Source organism: Python bivittatus, unplaced genomic scaffold (assembly GCF_059951505.1).
Source record: "Python bivittatus isolate LINGU-HERP-01145 unplaced genomic scaffold, Pbiv_v1 ctg000840_np1212, whole genome shotgun sequence".
Lineage (NCBI taxonomy): Eukaryota > Metazoa > Chordata > Lepidosauria > Squamata > Pythonidae > Python > Python bivittatus.
In genome coordinates, this window is record NW_028277113.1 from 20,690,502 (window position 1) to 20,717,742 (window position 27,241).

At 38.1% G+C, this 27,241-nt stretch overlaps 2 protein-coding genes across 6 annotated transcripts in view; one reads left to right on the forward strand and one right to left on the reverse strand.

The window, feature by feature from the left end:
- On the forward strand, positions 1-13,661 carry ALDH5A1 (aldehyde dehydrogenase 5 family member A1). The gene is made up of 10 exons (XM_007421940.4): positions 1-422; positions 2,210-2,293; positions 5,120-5,290; positions 5,961-6,077; positions 6,236-6,379; positions 8,532-8,675; positions 9,746-9,904; positions 10,044-10,213; positions 11,210-11,268; positions 11,668-13,661. The coding sequence occupies exons 1-10, from the start codon at positions 72-74 to the stop codon at positions 11,874-11,876; spliced, it is 1,608 nt and encodes a 535-aa protein (XP_007422002.2). The 5' UTR covers positions 1-71; the 3' UTR covers positions 11,877-13,661.
- Positions 3,074-27,241, reverse strand: part of KIAA0319 (KIAA0319 ortholog) — a 42,404-nt gene continuing 18,236 nt past the window's right edge. For 2 of the 5 annotated variants that reach the window (XM_025175202.2, XM_007421939.4), the window contains exons 9-20: positions 26,674-26,902; positions 25,324-25,447; positions 23,669-23,801; positions 22,160-22,308; positions 21,696-21,847; positions 21,020-21,158; positions 20,384-20,543; positions 19,808-19,950; positions 19,564-19,686; positions 17,213-17,303; positions 16,025-16,116; positions 13,470-15,465 (exon numbers count right to left, since the gene is read on the reverse strand). In XM_025175202.2, the coding sequence (XP_025030970.2) occupies positions 15,287-15,465; positions 16,025-16,116; positions 17,213-17,303; positions 19,564-19,686; positions 19,808-19,950; positions 20,384-20,543; positions 21,020-21,158; positions 21,696-21,847; positions 22,160-22,308; positions 23,669-23,801; positions 25,324-25,447; positions 26,674-26,902 (1,714 nt within the window). In that variant the 3' untranslated portion in view covers positions 13,470-15,286. Of the gene's footprint in view, positions 3,212-3,683; positions 3,827-13,469; positions 15,466-16,024; positions 16,117-17,212; positions 17,304-19,563; positions 19,687-19,807; positions 19,951-20,383; positions 20,544-21,019; positions 21,159-21,695; positions 21,848-22,159; positions 22,309-23,668; positions 23,802-25,323; positions 25,448-26,673; positions 26,903-27,241 lie in introns of those variants that run through there. The other 3 variants (XR_015794057.1, XR_015794056.1, XM_025175199.2) reach the window with 3 other exon arrangements.

Genomic DNA, 27,241 nt, shown 5'->3' on the forward strand with positions numbered 1-27,241 from the left:
ACCCTTAGCGAGCTCTTCGCACTCGCCCGCCCCGCGCTCCGCCCTCCGCCCTCCGTCCCGGGGGAAGGGCTATGGCGGCTCGGGGAGCGTGGCGGCCCTTCCGAGGGCTGCTGGTCCACCGCTACTACCGCAGCCCCCGGCTTCTGCTGCAGGCGTCACAGGCGAGGCCGAATATGGCGAGCCAGTCCCCGAGCCGGCTGAGCAGCGCTGGCCCCGGTCTCGCAACGGGGGCCGATTCCCTGGCGCGCTCTGGAGGCTTCGTGGGAGGCCGCTGGCTCCAGGCGGCAGCCACTTTCCCCGTGCGGGACCCGGCCAGTGGGGCCGAACTGATCCAGGTAGCGGACTGCGGCGTAGCGGAGGCTGAGGGCGCGGTGAAGGCCGCCTACGAAGCCGGAGCTGCGTGGAGTGGGGCTTCTGCCAAGGTGAGCGAAGAGAGGGCGGTCCGGCGGCGCACCGTCCAGAGAGAGGCTGCGGGGGATCAGCGGTTTGCAGGAGGCTGCACAGAGATTAAAAGGTGCCGTCGTTGCCCGCCCCCGACATCCGCCGTAAAGGAAACCAGATGGGCAAATTGGGGTGGGGGGATGGGGAAGGAAATGCTTCCTAGGAATCCAAGGGCCTGGGGATTATTTCAAGGAGTGCAGAAAGAGCGTAGAGTTTCTGAAGATGTGCAGAGTGCTTGCTTCTGATTAGCCAAGCACTAAGTATTCTCGCTGAACAGCTCCTTGCAGGTTGACTTAGATTCAGAATAAAGTGTTTATCTAATAAATGTAATTTATTAGAAAGTAAACACTTTATTCTGAATCTAAGTCAGCCCTAATCAGCAGCCTCTACAGCAAACCACAGTGACACCAAAGTAATGGCCCAAGCATGAGGTCATCATTACACAAATGCTGTCATTATGTGCTTTATGTACTGACATCTGATGGAAGTACACAAATTGTGGCATTTATGTGCTGATGTCAAGCATGTGTTGTCATTTGCTCCCCCTTGTCATCCCTGCAGACACCCATGTATTCAATCTTAATAATGTCCGGGATCTAGAGTTAACAAATATTTTTAAAAATTGTGCTAGTTGTATTCAAATACACTGGTATGGTCCTGTGGTTGAATTCTGGATAAAAAAATCAGATCTGTAGTACTCACCGGTAGATTAAAATCCAGTTTGCAAATCCAGTGAAAGAAATTGCTGTAGTGGCAGTTTCTTTGATTACTTGTTAACTAAATTGGCACATGTACTTTGTACAAGATATAAGGTGTAATATTTATATGCTTCCAATATGTGAATATTGTGGTGATACCTGCAGAGACCCATTAGAAGAATACAAGATATTTCCCTATTTTCTGCTTTAATGTATTGTTGTTTCTAAACCATTTATTCATATATATAGTTTCAAATTGTATTTTATCCAGTTTCTAAATATAAAGCCATCTACTCTCCCCGGGGTTCCTCAGGATCAAAGGTTTTCATCAGCAATGTTGCATCACTGTGCCACAAGCTTGCTCCTTTCACACATGCATACAACATCGCCACACTTGTACAAAAGGGGCAGAGCTTGAGGTGTGACCACTTTCATGATTTGTACTTCCTGTGGACACCTTGGCATTTTTCTACATTCTGGAGCCCAAAACGAGAGTAAATTTAGAATTAAGTCAGACTTACTTCTGCATAGACATGCGTAGGATTTTCCTCTTAGTAACCTGGAAAGTCTTGGATGCTTTTTAAATGTTAAATGTTTTGTCTATTTGTTTTTTACATAAAGTATCTTTCCACCCCTTGTATTCTCTCAGGCCTCACTTGGCCTGTGTTTGACAGTACAATAGATACACTGTACTACAAACTAGCCAATGACTTTTTAAATCTGTTGTCCACAAGCTGCTTATGATGCAAACTCAGCCATGCAATGAGAGATGAAAATTCAGACATTGAATTAACTGAATAAACTATGTTTAAATTAACTATAGGTAGGTATGCCACAAAAGATAGCCACTGAAGATGTTTGACTATGAAGCTGATGTATTAAAATCTGGTTTTAGTTTTATGAATAATATCAGACTGAACTTTGACCTACTTCATAGATTTGTTGGAATGATCAAGATTGAATAATGTAAGACTCTTTATAAGTTGCAGCTATACTTAGACAAATTTACTTTTGTTTTCAAATTTATTTTACAAAGATCCTACTACAGTACAGTTGTATTTTTTATTCAGGATAGAGCGGTTTTGCTTCGTAAATGGTATGATTTGTTGATAAAGAATAAAGATGAACTTGCAAGGATCATCACAGCAGAGAACGTAAGTATAAAAAGAAAGAAAATCTTCCACTGAGACTTGGGCCTGAAACTTAGCTTGCTGATTACAGTTTCACTTAGAAGAAAGTTTGGAGCAACCAATAAATGAAATTCAGATGTCCTTTCTTGCTTCTGCTTGCATATACTCTAAATTATAAATCATGGTTCATAAAATACAGTGGCTGTATTCACACAATACATTAAGCCAGTGTTGTCCAAACTTGGCCACTTTAAGATGAGTGGACTTCAACTCCCAGAATTCCCCAGCCAGCATGGCTGGCTGGGGAATTCTGGGAGTTGAAGTCCACTCATCTTAAAGTGGCCAAGTTTAGACAACACTGCATTAAGCCAAAACAAATCACATTATAGTATAGTATGATGGCCTGGTTCAAACAACACGCTAAGGCAGTGACAATGCTTGCTGAACACAGTGAATCTCGATTTAGTCTTGTGTGTTATGTGATCCCAGCACATGTGGGTAATGTATATGTTACTGTTCTGTGCCGTCAAAATTGAATTAAGGGCAGTGTTAAAGTAAAGAGCCTATTCCTTCTAAGCTTCTAATACTGTTGAATAAAGTCGTTTTGAGTACATTTTGGTTAGCTGAGCAATTCAGTACTGAAGGCTTAAGAAATAAATAGAAGCTACAAGAGAAATATGGGGGCCAACCTAACATTTCTTTTATACTGCTTGCGTAGGTGGAAGGGAAAATAGGAATGGTGGTATAGCTTCATGCAGTAAACATCCTGGGCCTTGCAGCCAGGAAACCCTAAATGGGGCAACTGGGAGGTAATGGAAACAGCTGTTGTTTATATTATCTGATTGCTGAGTTTGTTGACAGTGGCATGTTGGGGCCATCAGGGCTGAAACTGCTCTCTGTATCAACAACTCCCAAAGTATGGTCTGTGGCCTGGTGTGTTCCCTGTAAAAAATAAAATAACAGTTCTTAGAAAATGTAATGATTTTAATAATCGCACTCTTTTGTCTCCAACCAGAGGTCTGCAGCTGTGATTTTACCAGCACTCTGACTGGAGAGAAGAGAACTCTAACCAAAGCATAGGCAATCTGATGACCTAAGTCTTTAAAAAAAGTTAAGTAACAAAATAAAAACAAACAAAACAAACAAAAAGGGTCAAAACTGCAGATAAATGAAATGACAGATAACAAGGGCCACCATTTTTTTAGGTTAACTAAGAGTTAAAAAATAGTAATTTCAGCTTGAATACAGATAAGTGTTTGAAAACTGTTATGGGAAATCCAACTGATAAAACATTCACAACTGTGGGCAGCCTAGTAGAAATGGGAATAAGAAGCTAAAACTTCTTGGACCCAGAAATATATTGATGATTATCTAAAGTTTGGTTTCATAAGTGCAGGTAGCAATAATCACTTGCCTTTGTGGGTAATCTGTCGCACAGAACTATCCAATGAGGTAACCATCATGAAACCATCAAAATTGGAAACATTTTGGAATGCAGGCATCAGAATTTGCAAGTAAGCCCATAGATTTTTCTTATGCAAGAAAAAGAAGTGTCTTCTGGAAAGAAAGAGAGAGAGGAAAGTGCACTTTCTATATATTCTTCCAGTAAAAACTTTGTATCAACTTCATATAATATTTCCAAACTAATAGCTGAGATAGATTATCTGTATACTGTTGGTGAAATGTTAATGCCTCCTGCACTGAACTTTATTACATTGTGGGTTTAGCAAATCAAGTGGGTTTGCTACTTTTATCCAAGAATTCAGTGAAACATAGAATTAAACATCTGGTTAAAAAAATTGATGGAAACTGTCACTTTGCTGCCATCTGGTGGTCATCCAGATTTTTCCAACTCAGAAGTAGTATGAAGGGTTTTTCTCCCTTTCTGTTCAGGCAATGTCTATTGTCTCAGCTGGAAGAAAACGGCTTACAGAGATGAATTGGGCTAGGTTCTTTCATTGCATATAACTATAATGTGATTTGATTGGTTTGGGCTTTGTGTGATGTATAATCACAGTCATTCCAAATTATAAATCATAGTTTACAGGTTAGTGTATGGTATCAATGCAGCCATCTGAAGTTCATTGACTGAACTTTCACTAAGCAAACTGTTGCTCACACAGTGTATGAACTTATCTTTGGAATCCATGATACCAAGATCAAGGTTTCTGGTTTGTGTATCTTGGCAAAAGGTCGCTTTTTTTCCCCTGTGTTTTTTTTTTTTCCTCTCCTCTTTTCTTTTTCCCATTTCTATCATTTTTTTAAAGTTTAAGGACTGTTTTGTTCAACTTTATTTTTTTAGTTTATCTTGGGATTTTGATTATATTTTGTATTTTTACAAAATAAAGATTAATTAAATACAAAAATAAAAATAAATCTTGGCAAAAATATACAATCACAGGTCTTGAAATAATGTTTTCTCATATAAGGTAGAATTGGGTACAGATGTGCTTATGTATTTATTAGTTTTTGGGTTTGTTTTAAAAAAGCAGAACAGGAATGGAGGAAGAAAAGTTAATGAGTTAATAGTAATAAAGCAAAAGTATGTCCATTCTGCATTCATTATTATGGCATAAATTAAAAAGTTACATTGTACAAGCCTGGATACTTGCTCCAGATATTTGCATCCATATCTTGTTGTTATTTATATTAGACAAGCAACCATTGAAAAAAGGAGGAAAAAACTCTATTTAAGGTAAGCACCAGACTGAACATACGGAGGATAACAATAAAAGTAAATATTTTTAAATAAAGGCACATTGGAATGAAAAGTTTAAATAATTATTTCTTTAAGAAGAGATGTTTTATTGTTTGTTGTATGTTCATTTGCTTGTTCTGAATGTATCACAGGGAAAACCACTGAAGGAAGCACAAGGTGAAGTCCTGTATGCTGCTTCCTTCTTGGAATGGTTTGCTGAAGAAGCTCGGCGCATTTATGGTGATATTATTCCACCTTCAGCAACAAACAGGAGAGTCCTTGTGTTGAAGCAGCCCGTGGGAGTTGCTGCCATCATTACTCCTGTGAGTCTGGCTGCCTTGTTAAAATCAGTTTGGGGATCCACTTAAAATGAGGAAGGGATTCCAGAAATGTGATGCTATCAAAGAAAAGGCTCTAGTTTTGGTACTTTATAAACAGATATTTAGTAGCAGAGAGATTGAGAGTGGACCATTAGAGTCTCAGGCAACTCTCAGATTATCTCATTCCAACTGTTCAGGGTTTAAATAATAGGGTGTGCAGTAATCAGAAGATCTGAATCAGTGAATTCAGGTAAAGCGTGATTCAGCTTGGACTAATTTAGGGATTTCTATTCAATTCAGAACTTCTCATATAAATATAAATGAAACTTAAAGAGAGTTTATAACCAAATTCTGTGTGGTCTTCTTTAAATACACATAACTTGCCAGACCCAGAAACCTCTGACTCTTTCAAACAGGTCCATTTCGAGATACAGTATTTTGAAATCTGCTTCGTATGTTATTAATAACTGAAAAAAGTGGGAGGAACCATGCAGGACAAGATAGCCAATGATTTCCAGAATATTGTCATTCCCACTAGCAGAAGTTGTAGCCAGTGCTATTACAATTTGTGATCTTTTTCTAGGTATTATTTTTTGCTAGAAATTTCAGAACTTGCCTGCTATTTCAATGTGCCCCCAAATCTATTGAACTTGTGTGTATCTTTTTAACATAGTGGAATTTTCCGAGTGCTATGATTACCCGGAAAGTGGGTGCTGCTTTGGCAGCTGGCTGCACGGTGGTAGTAAAGCCAGCCGAAGATACACCTTTATCTGCCTTAGCACTTGCCGAGGTAAGATTTTTATACTGATGTGCCAGAGATAATTTTTTACAATAGGATTCTTCAATATGAGTTGTTGGATGTGGCTGTGATAACATTGTAATCCAGGATAAATGTTTTGTGCAAGTACCCAGGTCTGTGACTCTCCCACAAATTATTTCTCACTGCAGCTTGCAAATCAGGCTGGAATTCCTGCAGGAGTATACAACGTTATTCCATGTTCCAGACAACAGGCAGCAGTAGTTGGAGAGGTGCTCTGTACTCACCCCTTGGTAGCCAAAATCTCATTTACTGGCTCAACAGCTACAGGAAAGGTATGCATATTTATGTCTTTAAAGTTTTATACTCTAGATTTTTAAATCTTCACAAAGTTGTGGCTAAAGTGTTTTAGGAACAATTTTAGTATTTGTTTTATATACTTAAAGATGTTAATATTTTTCCATAGTTCAGCTTTCTTGGGAAAGTTTTATAGATTCTGTTCATTCTTCAAGGATTGCCATCCTTTTCCCTTGATTTCTGCATGCCCCGGCCCACCTGTTCCTAACTTGCTGATCTGCAGATGGGATGGATCTCACAGAATCTTTGACCAGTGCAGCCTAGGCATTCACAGGTAGCCGTAATGACAACACATACTTTGCCCTTTCACAGTTGAGTCTCGAGTCTGCACACAAGAACATGAAGAGTGGACGTTTTATTGTAATGTCCTAGTGCCCATTTCCTCACATGCCCCCTCTTGCAGATGCCTACATTCCACAGCGATGGGCATGGCTGGCTAGAGATTTGGAGATTTGGAGATCCACGCGTGTGAAAAACATCAGGTTGTGGAAATCTGCTTCAGGCCATCAAGTTTTTTTTTTATATGAAAGAACTATTCATTTGGGGAAAAAGGTGCTCTGAGAGAATAATGATGTTAAATTTTGGGATATTTTATTAATATTAGGCTTTTATGACCCATAAGTCCTGCCTCAAGGAGGGTCTAATTTATGCAAATTTTATTAGTAGCATTGATTCTAATTAAGATTTGGTATTGAAGAAGGAAATTTGTTCTTGTCCTGTTTTTCTTTTTTCCAACCCAGCAGAAAGTTGGAAAGAAATTATGTAAATGAAAGTATATATGTTAAAATAGACTAAATGTAAGACAGAGGCACTGTCCATTAACAGGATAACTCTTCCAAAACTAAAAGATTAGGATCAAATTTGATTTGGGGGGAGAGGGCGAAGAAAGCAGGAAAAAAATTATTAAGTTCAAAAATGATCCAGATCCAGCTGGGGGCTATTGAGAAATCATTCCAGAAAAAAGTTCCCACAATGCAGTTGGGCAGCAGCTTGGAATGCTACTAACTACTCCATTCTGAGCCCCTCCTTCCTCCTGGTCATGTGATCTAGATCAGTGTTTCTGAACCTCAGCCACTTTAAGATGTGTAGACTTCAACTCCCAGAATGCTGGTGCTGCTGTTGGCTGCTGCATGCTGGCTAGGGAATTCTGGGAGTTGAAGTCCACACCTCTTAAAGTGGCTGAGGTTGAGAGACATTGATTAAAGTATAGCACATGTTCCCTGCCCTTTGCTTCCCAGCACACACATGCATACACAGATGCAGCATGAGAGAAAAGCAGAAACACACACATGCGCAGAGAAGAAGAAAATATAAATGCTTCCTAAAGCCACTGCTAGAGAAGAGGGTGGAGAGAATTCATGACTTGGTTTTAACTGATACCCTTTGGAGCAACTAATCTGTGGCTTGGAATATTTGTTAAAAATGGTATCAAGAAATGCCTTAAAACATTTTCAGAATCCATGCATTTAAATTCATTTCTTGAAATTCAGCCAAAAGCCCCTTAAGAAGCATAATCACTGTTGATTGACTTAAACTGGAGTTTTCAAATTTTTTTAGTCTGTGGAACTTGTTAGTTAAAAACAACAACAACTGTAATCTCCCTGATCAAGAGGCAAAGCTTTAGTGATAGAACTTTTGGGGGGGGGGTCTCTCACAGAACCCCATCCAGTTTTTGCAGAACCCTAAGGTTCCATGAAACACAGTTTGAAAAACCTCGATTTTAATCCCTTTCCCCACCCTGCGGTATTTCCTCGGACTACACCTCCTGGAATTCTCACTGACGCAGAATCCTGGGCCCTGTGCGCCCATCGCATCTGGAGGGCTTTGGGTTCTGGATGATTGACTCTTCTTATCTGACAGCAGCGTGAGACATTTCAGACACAGTATTTCAGTGAATTTACTTCAAAGGACAAGGGTTTCTAATCAGATGCGATTGGGGCAGATTAAGCAACCCAGCTACACACAAGCAAAGCATACGAGCTATAAGCTAAAATTGACACTGGCATATCCGAGGTTTAAATTGATGTTAATTTAAGAAACTGATCATTTCTGCTGCACAGCTTAACACTGGCTTTAGGAAAATATTCTTCTTAGAGTAATTAGCTTTCTGTCTCTGCTGTGTACTTGCAGATATTGCTACGCCATGCTGCTAGCACAGTGAAGCGGGTTTCCATGGAGCTTGGAGGACATGCTCCGTTCATAGTGTTTGACAGCGCTGATGTAGATAAGGCAGTTGCTGGAGCTTTAATTTCTAAATACAGAAATTCAGGGCAGGTGAGATTAATTGTCTTATTTTGTTCAATCTTATGGAACATTTTTTCCTATGTATGCAGCTACTTAGAGCATTGTTCAGTTTTGATTGAATCTTATATTTGAGGAAAATATGATCAATAGCATGTATTATTGTTGTACTTATTATTTAAATTTATATGCTGCCAGACTCCAAGCAACTCATTTATTAGCAATGAGTAAAATTCTTTGACTAAGATCTTAATTGCACGGGCATCGTGTCATTTGTTAGGTTTGGACTTTGCATTTCATGTGAACCCAGCTATTGCAGTTTGTTGAACAGTTTTGTTATGTGTGTCTTTGCTTAAATTACTGGAGGAGTAGTTAACCCCTAGAAGAATATTTTTGCCTGTCCTCTCCCCAGTGTGCTGAAGAAGATGGGGAGGAGTGGGCAGTATATGCCCAGCAGTTTGGTGAGGGGATCCTATATTTTATCAATGAAATAATTTTTAAAAACTCATTTGAGAAATCCTTTTGCTTCTTTCTTTGTTGAAAATAATACATTTTTGTTGCATCAAATTTTGATAATGTTCCTATTATCTGCATTTTGTCTAGAGATTGTAGCCTAGAATTGTTAGGGCAGAAATTATTGAGAGTTTGGAATTTTGGCCTTATCAGAAAAATTGAGTCAGACAATTAAGAAATTGGGAGATTCAAATCCCACACAATATGTGCGGCTGCCATTTTCGACTTTCCGTGCTGGCTTGGAACTTTGACATATTTGGCAGAGTGCTGGTTGGGAAAGGCTGATCTGTATTATCATTGAAGTTAATATATAAGAACAATATGCTGAAATAGCACCTTTTGAATAAGCAGATGAAAGAATTAGCATCACATAGAGACTTTATGAAAATGTATAAATTGCTATTTGTGGACTTCTCATTCTCAAGTTGCTTGTGCTTACAAACCATAATAATTAAATGGGTTCCATATTTCAGATGGAAGATGAACAAAGTAATGGATGCATTAAGGCTGAGTGGAGGAGAGATGTATAATTCTAATTTCTAGATATTTTAGCTGTTGTTCATAGAGACTCTGTCCTGTTTCCCCTCCAGACCTGTGTATGTACAAACCGCTTCTTGGTGCAAAAAGGGATTCATGATGAATTTGTGAAGAAGTTTGCCCAAGCCATTAAGAGGGAACTACATATTGGCCATGGATTCGATGAAGGGACTACCCAGGGGCCATTAATTAATGAAAGAGCTGTGGAAAAGGTAACAATTATTTATAAAAGAAAAGGTGGTTAAAATGCATATCCAAGTCATGTTTATTGTCTGCTCCTGTATAATAATATTTACTACAACATTTTACTTTGGATTATAGGAGTTTGTCCTAAGTTTGATGTGTTCTTAGGTTGAAAGACACATTGATGACGCAGTGTCCCAAGGAGCATCCATAGTTACTGGAGGAAAAAGGCACAGTTACGGGAAAAATTTCTTTGAGCCAACTCTACTTAGCAATGTGTCAACAAGTATGTTATGTACTCAAGAGGAGACCTTTGGGCCTTTGGCTCCAGTTATCAAGTAAGCCATAAATATTTGGACAGATTTCCATGTAATCATCACAGATCATTAAACTGCTACCAGAAATCTTCCTCTGTGAAATAATGATAACAATAATTTATTAGATTTGTTTGCTGCCTGACTCTCAAAGACTCTGGGCAGCTCACAACAATCAGAGAAATTGCAATAAAATCAATAAAACACTACCCATGTTACCTTGCCACAAAACATACTGGAAGAGAAACTGGATTGTTATAAGCCAATTATGTGTTTTTGTTCTGAGACAGATATTCAGTCAGTCGCTTATTGGCACACTGTTTCTTTCTCTCTCTGTCTCACCCACAGAATGGGATTTTTTCCCCCTGCAATCCTTCCTGACCATTTTTGGATTAAAGGTTATAGGGAAAATGTAATGATTCTGTGATGTTTATAGTTATGGTTATGTTTTTTTTTTAATCATCACGACCAGGAAATGTTGGAAAGGTTTGCCTGTAAAGTAAGGTTTTGCTGCTCATTCCATTTCCCAAATTCTGTGATAAGGTAATGGTGAAGAAAAAGCATCTTGTTTCAATTAATGTTGCTGGGAGAATTTGAAAAGTACTGAAGTTTTCTGAAGATGTCCATGTGTTATGCATGGTACATATCTTATGCTATTACTCTTTCAGTTTGCTTCAGTATTTCATAGAGGAACTCTGGATATAAATATACCCACAACAGAGCTGTCATTTGTTTAACTGTACTTAAATGAATATGAGATGAAAGTATCTCTGTATACTTTCTTGGTAGGCCTAAATATTTCTCCCCAGCCAGAGATCTTTTACCTGATGGGTATCTTCAAGATTTTCAAATCTTTTCCAAAGTAAATAAGTTAGTCTAAATGGACGCTCTTCAAAATTATCTCATAGGAAAGTGTGGATGTTTCTATTATACAAGGTTATAAAAATATCACGATGTGCTCCTTTATTTCAGGACAAATTATTTTTCTTTCCCATTGATGTCATATTTCTGTTTTTGCAGATTTGATACAGAAGAAGAAGCACTTGCCATCGCAAATTCAGCCAATGTGGGTCTAGCAGGTATGTGCTTTTTAAATAGGTAGTATTTAAAATTTGACAAAACATTGTTATACTCAAGGAAGTCAAAATAGTACATACTCATACATACTTTGACTAGCATCTCAGAGGCTGTAGCTAACTGAATTCCCAAACATGAGAAAAATATAGAATACCACTAGAGCTGGTATGAAATAATTCTGCTCCATTGCAAATAATTGGAGTTTTTTCTTTCTCTTACGAAAAAGAAAAGAGGAAGGGCAGCAATGGTACTTTAGTCTTCTATCTTCAGCAGGAGTTGGGAACATATCAGGATGCTCCTGGTAGTCACTAGAATTGTTTGGCCTGTTTCCCCCCCCCCATGAAGCTTTCAAATGCAGTGGGTGTTACAGTTACTTACTGTTCAATTACTCAAATTTGCAGGTTATTTTTATTCTCAAGACCCAGCCCAGATTTGGAGAGTCGCTGAGCAGCTGGAAGTTGGAATGGTTGGTGTTAATGAAGGAATTCTCTCTTCTGTGGAGTGCCCATTTGGTGGGGTAAAACAATCAGGGCTAGGAAGAGAAGGTTCTAAATATGGTATTGATGAGTATTTAGAAATAAAATATGTTTGTTTTGGAGGTTTACAATAGCCATTTGTTAGGACTCTAGCCAAAGTAGGACTATAGTTTTGGCCATTCATAGGCTTTGTTTAGCAAGCTAACTTGGATTTTTTTTCTTTTCATAAAATAACTCTGATCAGGTTTATGTGTAGAGATGTCTGTACTTCAAATTATGTCAATATATATAAAACAGTTCTTCATAATTACATTGTAATTGCAAATGTTAATATCTATCTTGGTCATAATGCAGAAACAAATCATATTTGCTGTTGACATTCAGAAGGATTTGGAAATCTTTATTCCTAAACATTTTTGGAGTATGCTGGGCAGCTTCTCTACCCATTTTTTTTCTCACATGTGAAGAGTTATAAAAGTGATGGAATCTTGAATATTTGTGCCAAATTTTGAATTTTACTCCTTTTGTAATACCTTTTTTCCTAATTAATTGGGGAAAATCCAATTTTCATAATTGTTCTTCAGCTGTTGTCTGAAATATGTGTCCTTGTGGATATATGTGGGTTGTGAGCCACCCAGAGTCCCCCATTGGGGGGAGATGGGCAGGGACAAATTTAATAAAATAATAATAATAATAATAATAATAATAATAATAATTTAAAAATTCATTTCTAATATCCTCCTGTTAGTCAATAGGACTAGGCTTATTTAAGGAGAGATTTGCAATTAGTATCCTGTAGTTAAGCTTTACAATAACACAAACTAATGGGCAGTAATCATTTCTGCCAATACGTAATGTACACAGTCTTCAGAGATTCTTAAATTGGCAAAAAAATGAAATCCTTATAGAGTTTACGAGGCAGAGTAACAAAGACAAATTTTAATGATAAATACTAATGCATAATATATTCATTCAGACCTGCTTGGGACCAGTAGCTGCATAAAATAGTTAGATATAATTGACATATGCTCATTTTTTAAAAACCACATTGATCCATGGGACCGCTATAAACATGAGAGTGCTCTATGGATGAATCCTTTGATACCTGCAGAATTAACTTAGTCTAACCTGGATGATTCATCATTCTCTTTTGTAATAAATAAACTGATTATTTTTGAAATAGGATGGAAAAATTAGCATGGCACTGACATATTGCTGCATTAAATTGAACATGCACTTTATATGTCAAAACTGCATTTGAAATTTTGCATTACTTTTTGTTCCATGCTGTTCGAGGAGGTAGTTAAAAGTGCTTCTCCTTGGACTGCAAACTCCTCTGCAATATACAGACTGCCTCTGAGGATCATCACTAGGCTTCAGAAGCAGCCTGCATTGTTTCCTGAACAGCACAAAATCAAAACCTTCTTTGATTATAGAAAGTACTTGTTTTAAATTAACTTTCACTATCACATTATTTTTTTCTTTAAAGTACTGGGAAAAAAAATCAGATTGTGGTAGTTCCAAAAAGCACTATTTGTAACGTTGTTACTCTTTTATTAAAAAAAAGTAGAAGCCATATGTGCTTGATCTGTACGTTAGCCAGTAGAGTATTTCATAAATAATTGTGCCATTTACATTTCAAAATGTTTGGCTATAGCACAAATGAACACTTTAACCTATTACATATTTTAATTTCAAAGAAATGTCTCAAAGGTTGGATCAGTTTGGTAATGTATCTAATATTTGTTTGTATGTTTACTTTTTTTTTTAAAATCACAGTATATGTTTACATTCATATAAAGGGATACTTGAATTTATTACTTAATTGACTTTTTCCTAGACTTTTTCTTTACCAGATATGGATGTGAACAAATAATTATTAATGTAATAAAAGTTGGACATTCACATTTATTGTCAAATTAGATTTGCAAGACTGTTTCCTCTTTGTGATGTTCTCATAAATTTGAGGAAAAAAGCAGGGGGAATGGCACACTTTATTAGAGCAAATGTTGATGGTAAAATAGTTTATGTAACCCTTCCAGTTATACAGTTTAGTAAATTGAGTATGAAAGTCCCTACAGCTGATCTAGATTTTGAGGAAACTGAGGGTATGCATAACATCTGTGATCACTTAATGTAAAGAATAGCTTAATCCCACATTTTCTTTGCTTGAGATGTGTGCTTTTATTGCCCAGTAGATGTATTTAAGATTCTGTTCCATTCATTGTTGTTCACATCTGACTTGTAACTTGGCTTTTGTACAGAATGTACATGCACGCACACCCACCATTGGCTTTGTGTTTAATCATCCTATTTATTTACTGCAAGGTTATTTCACACAAGTTTGGACTACATGATACAATCCCTAGGAAATTATTCAACAGCTCATTCTTACAAACCTATGAAAGTTCGAGCATTCGAGCATAATAACCACTTAAGGAAAATGCTAGGGTGCTTCCCAGATTATATTTTACTCAGATAGAGTCTGGGTAGAATAAAGTATATATATTTAGCTCTGAGAAACAGCTCTCACACAAATTATCCAGGAAAGGTCCTTGTATGAAGTGGTCCTTAATTGTTTTTCTGAACAGCCAGAGCAATTTTAACCCTAGATCTAGCTTGCTAGGAGAGGGTAAGATTAGAAGAAAGTGCCAAGAGTGATCCTGAAAGTAGGAGACAGTCAAGAGGGTTATGCCACAAATAGCCTGACACTGGAGTTTTCCAACTGTTGTATTCAGTGGGAAGAAAAAGAAGTCACGTGCTCACTCTCCCACAGATTGGCAAGAAGCAAGGTTTTGCATGGGGCCAGTTTTTGTTCCCTCCAAAATATATTCATATCTGAATATATATTCCTTCCATATATTCATTTTAGATTGCACTATAACTGCTGATCATAATAGGGCTATGTATGTTTTATTTAGAAACTATTTTAATTTCTTAAGCTCAGGCAAGCCAGGGCCAGTTCTCAACCTGTCATTAATATAAACAGATAACAGTTTAACAGCATTATTTTATCAAAGCAGAGTTTAGCAGCAATATAGCTTGATACTTATTCATCCCTCCTCTCCACACTCATACCTCTCCTTTATTTAGCAAATAAATGTTAAGTGAGAAATGTTTTGGCTACGTATCACAGTTTTAATAACTATGATAAATTTTCATATTGACAGAAGTGACTTCCTATACAGACAAAGTCACTCGGTTCTAAGGAAAATAATATAAGGAAGTTTTCCTCTATGATCTTCATAACTTAAGAGTCTTGGCTAAGATTTAAATAGTAAACCTTTAGATGTCCATGAGACGCAATGTAAATGCCATCTCTGGTAACCGTGGCTTAAAAAACATTCCATATACCCCACGTATGGCAAGTTAAAAACTACTGCTTGAAGAGCAGCGCAAAACATCCATAGGATCCATCCCCCTCTTCGCCATGCTGGAAGTTTATGAGTCTGTCTGCGCCTTTGGGACTTAAGGAAAACCAAGAGAAGGCTGTCCAGTCTTCAGTGCACTAAAGTACCATTTTCTAACAAAGCAGCTCGTTCATTTATCTATCCTTTGAGCTGTAGCTGAAGGAGACACCATTTTTCATGGCACCATTCACCAAGTTTCTGGAGTTTTCTCGTTCAACCTTCTCCCTGCTAAATATGGTATCCTGGTCGCTCTCAAACTCAGACTCTGAAACCATCAAACTGGAATTGTGTTCGGTACTTCTGTGTTTTATACCTGGGTGGGAGGAAGCCACAAGGATGAGGATTACAGGTGCACTGCAGTGATCTTAGGACATCCTTCCAACTACCTGATGTTCCAACAGGTCGTCAAGCCATGTTTTAGTTTAATCATAACTGGTTGGCTGAAATCACAGATCACACTGAGCCAAAGTGAAACAAACACATTATGTCTGAATGCAATCTGTAAACCAAGCCACTTTTTCCATAGAAATCGTAATTCAAGCCCAAAATGGAACATAAATTAATGGCAAAATCAATTAATTACAGTCAAAAGGATCACCCCTAGTAACAGTTAAATCAAAACAACTTATTAATGCTTTAGTGCAGACAGATTCAAAGCGATTGGACTAAATAAATAAATACAATTAGTGGTTTTTCACAGTGGTATCAGTGAAAAAAGCAAGAGATCTTTATAGTTTTATAATATTACTAATTTGTTATGGCATGAACTTTTATTACCAGCTTGCTCCATCAGATGCAACTCTCCCTTCAACTGTAAAGTCATTATTTTTCATTTTAAAATGAAAGAAACAATAAGGAAAGAAATGTCATACCATATTTGGGCCTGAGCTCCATTCTTTCTTGATCATCTATGTTATCCAAAATTGTATATTTCATTTTCTTTCTTATTTTGGTCCTCTTTCTGCTATGAATTAAAGAGAAATAAATTAGGTTCTGGTAAACCAGCTTCCTAATGATGCACGCCTTTGCTCTTGAGCTTCATCCATATAGTGCTATTCATGTCCATTTGACAAGTGCAGCTGCCCTCGAGGTGTGACCGCACACAGCATAACCCCATGCGCAGGGCTTCACCTGAGGAGCCCTTTTACAAATAACCAAATCTCTGTGGGTTGTCCTGAGTGTGGTTAAAGCCTCTCTGGGTGGTCACACCCAAAAGGACTGGGTTCACCCTGTTCACAAAGATATAAACTGGTTTAATTGGTTGTGGCCCTATGTGGACGCACTGTGTTTTATAAAACATGGTTGATAATGGTGCATGTTATACGATCCCAGTTGAGTATGGTTTATTTAAAAAGCCAAGGTAAATCATACCATAGCCTCATGTGATATGTAAATCTAGCTAGACAGCTTATTGTACAACATTTTGCCCACCTTACTGTATTGCGGGTAATCACAAATACGGCGGGGGGGGAGTTTATTTTTAAATCAGCTTCTCTCATCAGGTGCTTCAAGATGTGTTGAAACTAGCTAGCCGTGATGCCTAGGACTTCTGGGAGTTGTAGTCACAGCACATCTGTTTAATAACATTTCCAAATTCATGGATTCATTAAAGAGCCGATAGTCCCTGTTCTCTTAAAACATCTTTATGATTAAAAGTATGCCTCTAATGTATGTTAGCAGGCATCATAAACCAAAGATGGACAGCCTACAGCCCAAACTTCCCTTTTTTGATGGGAGGGTGGCCCCAAAGCCTGCCATGATTACATTACTGCAATTAGCTTTTGGGCCTTTTGGCTGTAAATAAATTTTTAAAAAATTACTGCAATTCAGTGGCAAATTGTCAAGTATAAACACTGTTAATTTCACACCAATCTCAAATTGCTATAAGCCTTTGGACAGATTGAGTGCAACTTGAACTACAACAACAAAAAACTCTGAGAATCAGGGCCACCATTTGCATAACATGATTTTATCCAACCTGCCAATAAATAATGTTTATTTTTTTAAAAAATGCTTTGACTTTCCTGATCCCTGGCTTAACCTGAATAGAGGACTATTACCTTTTGCAACAGCAGATACAAAGCCAAGTTAATCCTACCACCAGTGCAATCACAATGAAAGCAGATGCTGTTACATAGAGTATACTCCATTCTAGAAGACAAAATTGGAACACTTAAAGTTAGAATCAAAGTTGAAAAGACCCATTTAGGTATCTACAAGGAGAGGCAAGGGGAGAAAGTGGCAAAATGTACATTTCATTTATTTTTTATTTATTAAACAAATGTATATAGCCACCCATCCACTGAAAAGAACTTTGCACTACGTCACCATGATGCAAACCCCATGACTTACTTGCATCTAATGTCAGGATGTAAATATGAAAAGCTGGGAGGTGGGGGTTGAGTCAACATCTCACAATGCACATTTTGTCTTTGTGGTTAGTAGCATTTGCCTATGATTTAGGCCAATGAATCCAGCATCCTGCTGATTGCAAGAATCCAAATTAAATCATCTCAGATAGGTAGCTATCTAGCCTCTGAATGCATCCAGTCAAGAGGAGTGCATCCACCACTTCTCAGGATAATTGTTTTCCTTCCAATAACCTAAATTAATTATTCCATGTCCTGCATTCTGTTGACATCCTCAGATACTTGAAGAGGGATTTGATATTCTCCTTCAGTCTTCTCAAGGCTAACCATTCCCAGTTCCTTCATAGGACTTAGTTGCTCATACCTTGTTCATTCTCATTGCTCCTCTGAATCTATTCCAGTTTCCCTGAATCTTCTTAAAGTGTGGCACCCAGAACTGACACAAAACTCAAATTAGGATCTGAGCAACCCAGAATAAAGTGGAACCATTACTTCTTGTGATTCAAACGTTGATTGCTTCTGTTGTTACTACAAAAAATTGTGTTTATCTTTTTTTTACAGCCAAATCACATTGCCTTATATTCAGTCTATAGATTATTTTTCCAAAATCTTTTTCACAAATATTGTTAGCAAACCTGGTATCACCTGTCCTATATCTGTGCATTTGACTTCTTTTTCCTAAGTGAAAAATTTTGCAGTTGTCACTGTATTTCATTCCATACTTTCAATCCATTTTTCTCATCAATCTATATTGTCTTGAATTTCATATCAACAGAAGACTTTTACTAGTGGCTTCACACAGATGTTAAATAGAATGAGGGAAAAACATCCCTGTGCTGGAGCAACCACTGGCTCGACCATGCTCTTGAATATTGACTGGAACTGCCCACTTAGGTAGAAGCAGAACCACTGTAAAACAGTGCCTTCAAACCCCAATGCTTGTATGTGGTTTAAAAGGATACCATGGTCAGTGGTATCAAAAACCACTGGGAGATTTAATAGGACTGAGAGGAGTACACTCTGCTTCTGAAGATCAAGAACCAGAGCAACCAAAGCCATTTTGGTCCCATAACCAGGCCTGAATCCTCATTGAAGGAGATCCAGATAATCTATTGAATCTAGGACTGTGTACAGCTGAAACCTCACCATCTTCTCTGGCTCCTGTCCCAAAGCAAAAAGGGAAAGTTGGAGATCGGGAGCTGGATTGAGATGTGGTCGCTTCAAGAACTTCCTCTCTGAAAGAACTGTAATTTGTTTTTGGAAAACATCCTTCTCCCCTAGGTACATGGGGGGTATGTACCCCAACAGCTGTTGGTCTCCTTTTTTTCTTCTTCAGAATCAAAATATAATCCCAGGAATCTAGGATGACCTCTAAGGGATCCATTGGTTTACCTGCCACCACCAAACCCTTTCCTGCTTTGGAAATTGTTTGTTTTTGTGATTTGGTGGAATGTACAAAAGGTATAGAGCAGCATAGTCACTTTTTTTTTAACGAATTGTCCGCCAGTATTATATACGCTCGGGAATCAACTTGCCCCATCTCCATTATACCTTTTAAATCATATTTGCCTTCCTGTTCCAAGATTTCAAGCTATTTAGTTCCCATACTCTAGCCAGTGTTTCTCAACCTTGGGAACTTTAAGATGTATGGACTTCAATTTCCAGAATTCCCCAGCCAGCCATGCCAGCTGGGGAATTCTGGGAGTTGAAGTCCATACATCTTAAAGTTCCCAAAACGGAGAAACACTGCTTTAAGCATACAAATTAAGGCGATCCAGACCATGAACACGATCAGTCATTGTTCCTTATGACCTTTCTTTAAATCATAGAATTATAGGACTGGAAAGGACCTTGGATGTCATCTAGTCCAACTCTTTGCCCAGCCAGGAATCTTCATACCATCCTTGACAAATGGTTGGTTTAATAAACCCCATTACAACAGCACTCCCACTTCCTTCTGCAGTGCACTATCAATATCAAGATAATACCTTAACAGATGTAGGTTATTCCTGGAAAACATCATTAAGTTCTTCCCAACTCACCACAGTTGCTCTCCCCATTGCTTAGGTATCGCTGTATCAAATTTTCCATCCACAGTTGATAGCAAATGCAACGCTTTGTGATGGGGTCACAGCGTCCATGTCCAGAACACTTTAAGAGGCAAGCTGGAAATCACAAAGCAACTGAAATTATTTATGTACTTAAAATTAAGTCTAGGCCACTTTTAAGGGTGAAAACTACCCCTGATATTTTTCTTGCCCTGGACTATGGCATTCAAATACGTACCAGCTGTGTCAACACGAAGCACTTTAAAAAGTAGAAAATCTGGCTTTTCCTTCAAGAGTTGCAAATGCAGCATTTGTGCAACATCTGAAGCCTTTATGATTTTGTATGGATGCCCATTCTGAACATAGAACACAACAGCAGTGCTGAAGGGAAGATACATAGATTAAATATCAATACATTTGTTACAACAAGAAGAATTCTTTAGCTGGGATTAACACCACATACTGCAATTAAGATTCTTTCTTCTTGGAATAACCCCCTAATTGTAAATATATAGTTGGCTGCTCGTAAAGCTGCTAAGTTTCTGTCCCATGAAATAAAACAAGGAAAACTAGACATTGCAAAGCATAAAGTTCCAGAACTGTAGGATTTAATTCAGATATCAGGCTGCTTTATCAGAAATGCAGAAACCCACTTTTGGATTTAGGTCCCAAGCTGAAGGTGAGGCCAAAGTTTAATACCCAGTCTTACAATGTCTACTCTGAAATTCAGTGGGACTAATACCCAAGTAGATGTGTATAGAATAACAATATATACTCTGTGTGTGTGTATTATGGTTTCCCTACTTTCTTGTACCTGATATCAGAATAAGCATGTATCTTCTGGATATTAATTTCTGAATCTAAGACATCCAGGAGTGCTGCTAGCTGTTGTACAAGGGTATCTTTCTGTTGTTCAGTCAGCTGACCAACTTCAACTTGCAAGATCAGCTCCACAAGCCCGTTTTTCTTTGGGTCTGTAAGTGAAAAAAATAATGTTTTTCCTCAGAGCCTGCCAAGTGGTGCCTAACTACATGGAGGTAATATTTGGAGGTAACTCCTAGCTAACCTTAGTTAGGTACTTGAATGAGAAACTGCGAGGGAATTCCAGGGTTTCAAGCTAGATTGAAAAGTTTAAAAAACATCTTGGAAGATGGCAACCACCTCCATTATGTTGACAAGAAAACCACATGGAAGTGCCCATTAGTCAACGAAAGTTCAAAGCATCTGATTGGATGATACTTCTGATATGCTTTAAGCATGTGCCATGAACTGCAATGGAAATGCGAAAGTTCGGAATGCTACCATAAAAACTTCTGCATCAACAGGAAATCTGACCCAAGGACTAATTATTTGGATTGGGGAGATCTTTAGCCATTTTGCCAAAGAAAAGGGATTTGGGAACAACACAAGAAAATAGCTTAGGCTATAAATGTCTTAGGAAACAGTTTACCAGGCCGCACTTCTACAATTGCTGTGTCAATGTCTGAATCTCCTTTGCCATCAGTGACTTTCAAGTGAAACATGTAGGTCCCTTCTACAAGATTAGTTAGCTGTAATACAGCCTCACGATTGGAGCTAAGAATCACATCCTGCAAAAGCAAAGGAATTGGCACTCAAAGACCACTTTCAAATTCATTCTTATCTGAAGCCAATTATTTGATAACTCTCTGTTACCAGGACTATCTCTCAAAATGTTGTTGCCTGATCAAACAGCAGTTGCCCTCACCCACATTCACACTTACTCCAATCAAGATTCATTGTACCCAAAGTTAATTGAGCTATTATGACATGTGAGACATAAAGTCCCACAACTATCTCTCTCTGCAACTGGCAGTGACAGCCAGCCTGAATGCCATAAAATTGGTCTAGGACACATTGGCTAACAGGTATGCCGCAAAGTACGTATCCTCAAAACCATGAATCTTTTTTCTTTACTCCTATTCTAAGAACAGAAGCGTCTCCAAGTGATTTGCCTGAGATTATTCTACCAAAATCTAGTTGAACCCTCAATCTGATGGATCATATTGGCTTCAAATTCATATAAACAGTAAAAAGTAAAGATAGCTTGATTAAATAAACACAGAGAAATATTCCATTTGGCCTAATTAGATAATTTAAATACTTACTCCAGCTGCTGGACTCTGTCCATCCCGGATCCAAAGATAAGACACAATTCCTTGATCATCAACAGAGTGGGACCCATCTAAAGCAATTGAGTTATTGGGGAGGACAAGGATATGTTTTCCCCCTGCAAGGGCCTGGGGTGGAGAGTTGCTACCTAAATATAACAAAGGGAGATACTTGTTCAAACAAGAAAAGAGGATGATAATGCAGACATAGCCCAAATGCTATGCTTATATTAAGAAAATTCTCAGAATGCAGGGGAATTAAACTTAAATGCTGAAATGATTTATCAAAACAGCCCCAACCATCTAGGAAGCACCAAACTGCCTGTCCCTGGTTAGACAATGGGATTAGGACTAGAAAGATTAAAATAGCAGCCATAAATATCTAAAACACGGGAGATTAATAGAAACACAGGCCACTTATTCAGGAAATATCTTCAAAAAATTAGGACAGAAAACCTTACCCTCCTGAACAATCACAGAAAGTGTGGCGGTGCTGCTGAGCCCTTGATCATCTTTTACCGTCAGTCTGAAATGATAGGTTCCAATCTGTAGATCTGAGACAGTTGCTACTGCACTATCAGCATCCTCTATGTGCAAGGAACTTGGCCCACTGTAGCAAAAAAACAAAGCAGCCCATCATGCTGGATCCAGTTTCAGCTCAAAACTTAGAAGTATTGTTGCAAGCTACTGGGGCATCCTAGGAGATGATTGGAGTGTCAGGTTTTAGTTCTTGGTTTTAGTTTTGTTTTTATCATTTTAAGATTTTATGATTTATAGTTTTACTGTGATTTTTTATTATTATTGTGAGCTGCCCAGAGTTATGTTTTAAGATGGGTGGCCATGCAAATCTTTTAAATAAATAAATAAATAAAATAAAATAAAATAGTACCACAAATCCTAGCAACAATGACATCCAGGATGTCACAATTCATCACAGTAATTCCCAAAATTGGTAAGCAGCTCAAATCTTTTAGCTACTAATATAGCAGTTCCTTACAATTATATCCATTCATTTGCACAAAATTTTACAAACTCCCTTACAAATTGATATAAAGGAACATGGCTTTGAAAAAGGTCAAATTAAAAGGGAAAAGCCTTTGCATTTTTTCATGTTTCATTCAATAGCTGAGTGCCCAATGAACAAATTCAAGCCGTATGCATAAAGTAATATGATACTGAAGAAAACAGAAAAAGTTGAGTTTGAGTCAATAATCCAAAAATCGTTTATAAGGGAGTAAGCCTCAATGTACATAATGCATCATATTTCTAAGCAAACCTAAGTTCAGGTTGCAAATATCCAAGTTACGTTATTCACCATTATTTCAGTTACATGTCATCATAGCAAAGGTGACGGACATATCTTCACAGAAGCACAGAATTCTAGAAATTAAAATGGCATTGTGAACACTATTTGGAATAAACGCTTGGTGAACTAATGGTCCATGAGATTCTTCAAAAAACAGTAATCCCAGGAGAAAGCAAATTTATCCCAACTGAATTATGAAAAGTACTATTGCTCTATTACAACCCTTTCCCAGATTTCATCAATGTAACAAAGTTAATGGACAGGTATTAATATAAAGTGTGGCATGTTTGGCACCTACTTCACCATCACCTGCCTTGGAAACATGTTATTTTTTCCAAGAGGTCACAGGAAACAGCATGGATAATGTTCCAAACTAGAAATAGGTGATTAAGAACGATTAAGATTCCCTGTTCAAATCATACAACCAGCATGATTTCAAATGGATGCATCTACAGTATGGGTAAGGTGGTGGCCACAAGTACATAGGCAAGGCCGCCATCCTCACTTTTATGAAACCTCCCCCAACTCCCTGGAGACACCCCATACGCAATATCAGTTTACTTTGTCTCCCCACTCTCCTTGCCCCCCTAAGCTTTTTCAATTCTTAGCATTATCAATAATGTTATCTGTGCCTTGGAGTGCATCTTCCCTCCGTACAAAATACCTGATATTCTCCCAGTGATAGTAAACAATCCCTAAGTCATCAGTGCTCATGCTTCCATCAAGACTAGTGCTCTGGATAGGAAAAGTCAGGACTTTATCAGGGCCAGCCACAGCTGCTGGAGGTTTGTTTTGTCCTGTAACAGAGACAAAAATAAAATCCAAATGCTCTTTCTCTATATATTGATGAGGTCTATTTCCTCCTCCATAAGGAGTTACTGGAATTTTAACATCAGTAAAGAGAACAGGAAGAATACAGGATTTATCATATTGCTCTATTGCACCCCTCTGGTTCTGGCCAGAAGAGAAGATGAACCAAACATCCTCACTGAATGTAAAGAGGAACACACAAGTATCCAACCTATCCTCGCCTAGTGCCAGAGGATCTTTCCTATTCACTTCCACTGTGATAAATCAGATCACTGTCATTGCCCAATGATAGGACCAAAAGAGAAATAGCGATCCAATCAGATCCCATCTCAATTGCTGCCATCAAAATACCATGATGATGCCTGCAGCCTGCAGTAGCCAGGCTGCTTTGCAAGCAGGTTATGAAGCTAAAACCCAAAAAACCTGAATGTACAGTTCAAATATCTTGTCCCAGATGTCTTGACATGCAGTCAACTGCAATCACCTCCCACACCGGTTACTGAGAAGTTATAAAAATATAAGGTTATTTGCGGATATTTAGAAGGAAATGTATCAAAGTCATCTTCTTCCCCCAAAGTGTCTCTGCCTTCAGAGACATCAACTGAGGAGAGGGTTTTTACAGTTATGGTGACCACTTCCAATTCCATTCTTTTAATTTCTATTTCTATTGCTGTATTATTTGTGTGCCCATTAAACCTCAAACAGGAACAATAATACTGAAGGATGGGATAACTGCCTTTCCCTAAGGTATGCTATACCACAATTCCCAGCATTCCTGACCAGCATAGCCACAGAGGGCTTGTAAATCCAATCTAACTGGGCAGCCTGAGATTGGTGAAGGTTGAGGTGGAAGTTTCTAAAAACATGGCAAATAGATTGCTCTATGAGTGATATTGATTTTATGTGTTTGTTTTTATATCTATAGCTCATTTCTTAACCAAAGTGCTTACAGACAAACTAAACATTCAGACATAAAAGAAACGGATCCTTATAGAGAAGTTGGCAGAAAAAGGAGGATACAAACAAATTGAAAAAGCTGAATGTTAAAAAGCCAAATAAACAAAGAAAGTAAAGAATCACCACCTATCCATGAAAAGGATATGTGCCTCTCTAGTTGTGGAAGAGGACAACACTGATCTCTCCCCCAACTCCATTTACGACTCTCTCACACTATGCTGGTCTATAGCTGATATAAAGACTTGATCTGACCCTCTTGCACAGGCCAGTTGGCTTTTCATCCAGAGCAGTGGAAGGCTCAGCCCTTCCAATTCAAGAATCTTGTGTGTGACATCATCTGGGTTTCTCCCACAAGGCAGATGTATTGCTCCCATATAGGAGACTTGACATATGCAGTCAGTTCCCACAGCCCAATTTCTATTCAGTGCAGGTACCTGTAATGGACACTGCAAAGCAGGCCACCATTCTCTCCTGCTTTTAACATGAAAGTCAAATACATCAGCTTACGAGCACAGATGTTCTACTATGTCAGGCAGCTATATGATGGCCTACCAGGCTGAACTGTTACTGTGACTTCAGCTGTGGACTTCTGTTCTGTAGAATCCGTTACCGTCAGTTGGAATGTATATTTTCCCTCTTGCATTGAAGACAGCTGAAGGTATGGGCTGCTCACACCCTAGAAAATCACACAGAGGACATAAATCAGAGGTGAGAAAAAAAGTGCAATATAATACTGTATGCTTTTCCATTTGAAATATGTTTGTTGTTTGATCATCCTTATAAACATTGATACAGGGTATGCACACTGCATTAAGCCATCATGTGGCTTGTTTAGCTCTGGTTTAGAACATTGTACAGATACACTCACTCTGTTTTGTAAACTATGGTTTATGATTTAGCATGTTGTATCAATGCAGCACATTATGTTTTATCCAATAAACCATGTTTAAGCAAATTATGGCTTAGCATGCATGAAACCAAACAGACTCTCATAACTTTAACACAGTTACATTTCAAATCAATTAAAATGGACATCAAATCTAAAAGCAGAACACATTTCATATATATTAGGCAAATAAATGTTAGAGTACTCTATGCAATTTGCTGCTTAATACTTGACAGGTAACTTTTGGGTAAGGTATGTCTATTTGTCTTTTTTTAGCAGAAGCTCCATCAAGTTGGAACATCCCCTGCCATGTTAATACAACTTAACATGTGTGGCTGGTAACATGCTCATAAGTCATGTAATGTCACTTTGGGAACTAAGACCCAAAGCATCCTCTGGAGCCCTACCCAGAGGAACTGGAACTGCAGGCAAGTTTAATCATAACCTTATTTCTCTACAGAGTTAGTTCATCTACATTCTATATTTCTTCTGTTGTGGATCTCAAGGCAGAATGCATGGGGTTTCCACGTAGATTCTTATCCAAGTGTTGTTTAGACTCAAATGTGCTTAGTTTTAGCAAGTGATTGTCTATGCTTTCAGATAATGCCCTGTTTTTTTCACATTCTCACATAACAAGGTAGGGCCCTTCAGATACACTGCTACATTTTTGTCCGTGGTTGTATCTAATTCCTTTTATACTATTCTACCCCTATCTCCCAACTATAGCAACTGACCTGCAAGTATTTTCTGAATGCTTCAAACAAGTTCTAAAAATCAGAAGTAATCTCTCTGTTTAGAAGCTGCTGTTCAACCCTTGTAAAACTTAAAAGTTAAAATGTATTTAGATAGTCAACTAAAGACCAGGCACCAATGCAAGCATTTCAAAGTAATGTTCAAGTAATTTCAGTGCTAGCTTCAGCATGTTTTTTGCCTGCTTCACCACAAAATTCCTTTTCAAAATTAGTTTCAGATATAATACAAATGGTATGACATGAAGCAAGATGTCCTTCAGTTACCTGCATTGCTACCACTATGCCTTTACTTTTGGGACTCAGGGACCACTCGTAGTTGACAATTTCATGATCATCCTTACTCTGGTTTCCATTTAATGTAATGAAATTTTGAGGCAAACTAATTTCCTGATCTGGTCCAGCACTGGCAACAGGAGGAGAATCCAATAGATTGTTGACTCTCAAGGAAGCTATTGTGGAGTTAGCTGCTCCATCAGAATCAGTGACGATTAGCCTGAATAACAACAAAAATAATATGTGGACAATTCATATACCTAGATGTCTGCCCTTATCTTAACCACATCTCTTAGCTGGAAAAAATATGTATGCAGGCTATAATTCCATGCACATTTAACTGGGAGAAAGTGCCACTGAACTCGTGACACTGCTTCTGAATAGACACTCACAGTTTTGACTACAGTGCATTACTGGATATGATCTGGCCCTTTGACCAATTTCAGCTGACCCTGTATCTCCTCCTGATCTAATACATTTGAATCAAAGTGTATATTGATACAATATTATGTTCATAGACACACCTTTAAGAATAAGAAATTATGCTTTTGTGTTTATT

Excerpts from the sequence above, each read along its gene's own strand:
- ALDH5A1 (XM_007421940.4), top strand. The coding sequence starts at position 72 with ATGGCGGCTCGGGGAGCGTGGCGGCCCTTCCGAGGGCTGCTGGTCCAC. Across the intron at positions 423-2,209 it reads GGAGTGGGGCTTCTGCCAAG|GATAGAGCGGTTTTGCTTCG; the intron begins GTGAGCGAAGAG and ends TTTTTTATTCAG. Across the intron at positions 5,291-5,960 it reads TTGCTGCCATCATTACTCCT|TGGAATTTTCCGAGTGCTAT; the intron begins GTGAGTCTGGCT and ends TTTTTAACATAG.